At 55.4% G+C, this 3,923-nt stretch overlaps 1 protein-coding gene across 1 annotated transcript; it reads right to left on the reverse strand.

Moving 5' to 3' along the window:
* CCN1 (cellular communication network factor 1) lies at positions 1 to 2,523 on the reverse strand. Its single transcript, XM_082483695.1, has 5 exons — positions 2,409 to 2,523; positions 2,068 to 2,284; positions 1,382 to 1,729; positions 1,043 to 1,245; positions 1 to 931 (listed from the first exon to the last, which is right to left on the reverse strand). The coding sequence occupies exons 1-5, from the start codon at positions 2,466 to 2,468 to the stop codon at positions 632 to 634; spliced, it is 1,128 nt and encodes a 375-aa protein (XP_082339821.1). The 5' UTR covers positions 2,469 to 2,523; the 3' UTR covers positions 1 to 631.
* Between the last annotated feature and the right edge of the window lie 1,400 nt (positions 2,524 to 3,923).

The raw sequence follows: 3,923 nt of genomic DNA on the forward strand, positions 1-3,923 counted from the left end.
TTAGGTAAATATTTCTTTATTAAATGATTAATTCCATAAATAAATTTTTTTAATTCATTGAATATAAAATTAAAATCATTTACAACTTATTCCAGTATTACAGGGGCTGGAAGGGGTTAAAAAAAAAAAAAAAAAAACACAAACAAAAAAAGGCTACAGTTTGATAAATAAAATACTCAGCTTTAAAACAACTGATTTCTGTTTGCCATAAAACTACACTTGGTACATAATAGCTGCCACTGTGAACACCCCACAAGTGCCCACCTCAGGAAGGAATGCAACTTCCAACATGGTTGGGAAAGGGTGGGAGAGGGAAGAAGCATAGTGTTAAATTGAACAGGATAGAAAAAAAATTTCATAACCGGAACAAAACATTTATCTGATCACTTACAAACAGAAAACAGTATATAATTAGGTAAGGTGCTCCAAAAAGAAGCAGTAAAGTTGCTCCAGTACTATGAAGCTTTAAGTATGCTTAAATCTCTGTTGCATTAGTGTCCAGTTGCACAGTGCACTCTTGTAACATCTCAAAGTTGCCCTCAAATGGGCAAGGCACCATTTCCATCAAAGGTCCTTTCTCCATGGCTGGTTACTTCAAAATTCTGTTTAGCATCCCACCCCCCAACACAACTTAGTCCCTAAATTTGTGAATGTCATTGACCAGTCTGTAGTAGGGATAAGCTTCATTCGCGTGTGGACAGTTGTAGTTGCATCGGCAGGACTGGATCATCATGACACTCTTGGTGAAGGTTTCCCCGTCATCGCAGCGGAACCTGATCTTGACAGTCCTGGTCTGCTGAGGGGTGCAGCACCTGCCATCCACGCAGGAGCCACAGTACTTGGGGCGGTACTTCTTCACGCTGGAACATCCGGCATAAGTAAACTTCACTGGGGATGGGGACTTCTTGGTCTTGGTACATTTTTTTCCCTTCTGTAAAGGAGAGTCAATGATACTATTAGGAGGAGATTCTTCTCCAGCCTTTACCCCCTCTACCCGAAGCAGTTTGGAAAGAAGAGGAGCGCCAGAAGAGTCTGTATTTACCTTTAGGGAGGCATAGCTTGGTTGGCCACATGGCCTCACTTCACATATCCTGGTCTCTTTGATGAGCTTGCAGTCGGGATTGTCGTTGGTAACCCTTGTGGAGATGCCAGTTCCACACGTCTTTGAGCACTGAGACCAGGAGGTTGTTTGCACAATGCATTTGGGATTCTCAAAAGCTCGGCTCTGTGGCTCGGATCCAAAAACTGGAAGAGAAAAGGAGGGCTTAGCCTAAATGTATCTTCTCTCTGGGTTTCTTTCTTTCAATTGGGGTCTAAGTAGTCTCATGGCCATCCTCCCGCCTCCTCCCCTTAACTGTCACACAGATTAGCCCATACTCACCAGGTAGCATTTTCAGGCCTCCCTTCACAATGGCAATTAGCTCGTTGTTCCTGGTTAGTTCGCCTTCGGCATCATCCAGGCCAAACTCTTTGCTGAAGAAGCCTTCCAGCTCATCCAGCGCATCCTTGCTCTCATCGCAGACCCACTCTTCGCAGCACTGCCCGGGGACTTTGACCAGCCTGGGGCTGGGGCAGCCCAGGTTAGGAAGAGAGAGCTCTTGCGGGCAGAGCGGGATGCAGCCCACAGCTCCATCTATGCACGTACACTGGTGTTTACAGTTGGGCTGGAAGCTTTCGCCGTTCTGGTAGATTTTGGAGTTGTATTCACACGGTCTCCCCTCGGACTGTGCTGCAGAGATGAACAGAGAGGGAAAGGAGGGAGTCAGCGGTGGGAACGGCTCGTCTGAGCACAGGTATTTGCTGGTCTGTTAAATTCAATTTACGGCGGAGCTCCCTACAATCCCCCGGAGACGCGGGGCCAGAACAATAAGTTAGTCAGGAATCACTTTTCCTTATGTGCGTTTAGCGCAGCCCAGACATACTGAATCGCATTCCAGACTGCTGAAGTCATGTGCCTTTCTGCCAAGCTACCAACAACAAAGCATAACCATACATGGACTCGAAATTACTAAACTTCGGCACTACGGGGGAGCGGGGTTTTCTCCCGGGGGGAGGCGAGCCGCTTACCTCTGCAGATGCCCTTCAGGGCGGCGGGGCTGGCGCCGAAGTTGCACTCCAGCCCCTTGGTGTGGTCGCAGGGCTGCGCCCGGCTGCAGTCCTCGTTCAGCTGCTTGGCGCAGACCTTGCAGCAGCCGCAGCCGTCCGGCACCAGCCCCACGCCCGGGGCGCACTGCGGCACGGCCGCCGGGCACTGGCAGACGGCGGGGCAGGGCGAGCCCAGAGCCTGCGGAGCGGAGCAGAGCAGAGCGGCGGCCGGTGAGCGCCGGCAGCGGAGCGGAGCGGAGCCTCCCGCCGCCGCCTCCCCCCCATCACCATCTCCATCTCCATGCAGAAGCCGCGGCACTTACCAGGCGGGCCAAGCAGAGGAGAGCGGCCGCCAGAGCGGGGCGGGTGCCCACGGAGCCCATGTCTAGCGCCGGCGGTGCGGGGAGCGAGAGACAGCGGGAGGCGTTGAGCGCGGAGCGAGGCCGGCGCGGTCTGAGGCAGCGGCGGGCGCGACCCGCCTTATATGGGGCGCGGGGCCGCCGCGTGCGCCGCGGCGCTGACGTCGCGCGTTCCGGGCCGCGGCCGCGTCCAGCGCTCGCGGCATCCCAGGAATGCGGCTGGCGCGCGGCGGAGGCCGCCCCGCCCCGCCCCGTCTCCCGGCAGCGCGCGGCCGCGGGGGGCGCCCCCGCCGGGACCGGCCGCGGGAACTGGGGCGGGGGGGGAGAGGCTTCGGCGTGGGACGGGCTCCTCCCGCGGGGCGCACGCCCCACCGCGGAGGCTTTCCCCCGTTGTGCGTGTTCCCCCCCCCTCCCCGTTATGTGTGGTTTTCCCCTGTTTTGCGTTTTTTTCCCCCGTTATCCTCCGGGACGAGGATGTGAACACAAGGAGCTCGTTGCCGTCGGGGCTGCGCCCGTGGGTGCCCCGCAGGCGACGGCCCCGCGCGGCCCCGGCGCCACCTGCAGCGGTGGGGCTAGATGCGCACATCTGCCCGGCCCCGCCAGCTGCCGCCGCTGCCCTAACGGGGCTCGTTCGTCGCGCCTTCCACATAGTCGCCCGGCGGCACCCCGGCAGTTCGTCGTCACGGCTGCAGTTTTGGGGGGAGAAACGAAAGGTTTGGTGTGAAGCCGGCGCCCGGGTGATGCCCGGTGTCCCGGCCGGGGGAGGGAACGGCGGGAATCCCCGGGCCCCGCAGCGGGGAGCCCCCTCCCCCCCCCCGCCCTCCTGTCCCTCTCTGGGTCCGGTGCCCCTCGCTCAAGTTGGGCGCCCTCGAATAGTATTTCCCTGTTGAGGTCTTAAGATTTGGGGTTGAGGAGGAGAGTTTAAGCTTCTGTTGTGGCGTCTTGTCTTTTCATGGCCGTAAGTATTTCCAGATGGGGGTTCAGCCACCAGACGTAACAATATTGCCATATTTGGTATAGCAGTAGCCTGCATTTTTCACATTTTTCTGCTCTGTTATCCAACCACAAAGCATTCTTGACAGCTTCAGATGTTGTTAAATATAGCCTTAACTTCTGTTCCCAGGGCAGGAAATTCTTTGGAATTCCTGTTTTTCACGCAATCTGTCTATCATGATTTAGGAGAATGGGGCTGGAGGAGCCAACTGGCGTTATCCTGCGCTTTGCTCCTTTATTGAAAAAAGCCCAGCAGTGGAGGCTGCTACCCAACGGCGTTCCAATAAGTCCCCATTCCAGGGATTTTTTCTTTGCAAATGAGATTATTGTTCCTAACACAACTTTGGGGGTTGTTTGGGTTGTTTTTTTTTGGGGGGGGGGGAGGTTAGTTTGGTGGGGTTTTTAGGCGGTTTTTGGTGTTGGGTTTTTTTGGTTTTTTTTTTGTCGCCTTCAAGGCTGGAAGGTGGCGGAGCAGATTCAGAGGAG

The sequence above is a fragment of the Vanellus vanellus genome (genome assembly GCF_965231255.1).
Source record: "Vanellus vanellus genome assembly, chromosome: 5".
NCBI lineage: Eukaryota > Metazoa > Chordata > Aves > Charadriiformes > Charadriidae > Vanellus > Vanellus vanellus.

What these genes read in the sequence shown, in the direction of transcription:
- CCN1 (XM_082483695.1), bottom strand. Translation starts at nt 2,468, where the DNA reads ATGGGCTCCGTGGGCACCCGCCCCGCTCTGGCGGCCGCTCTCCTCTGC. An exon ending in CCTGAAGGGCATCTGCAGAG is followed by an intron (nt 1,730 to 2,067) that starts GTAAGCGGCTCG and finishes TCATCTCTGCAG; the next exon opens with CACAGTCCGAGGGGAGACCG. An exon ending in AGGCCTGAAAATGCTACCTG is followed by an intron (nt 1,246 to 1,381) that starts GTGAGTATGGGC and finishes TTTCTCTTCCAG; the next exon opens with TTTTTGGATCCGAGCCACAG.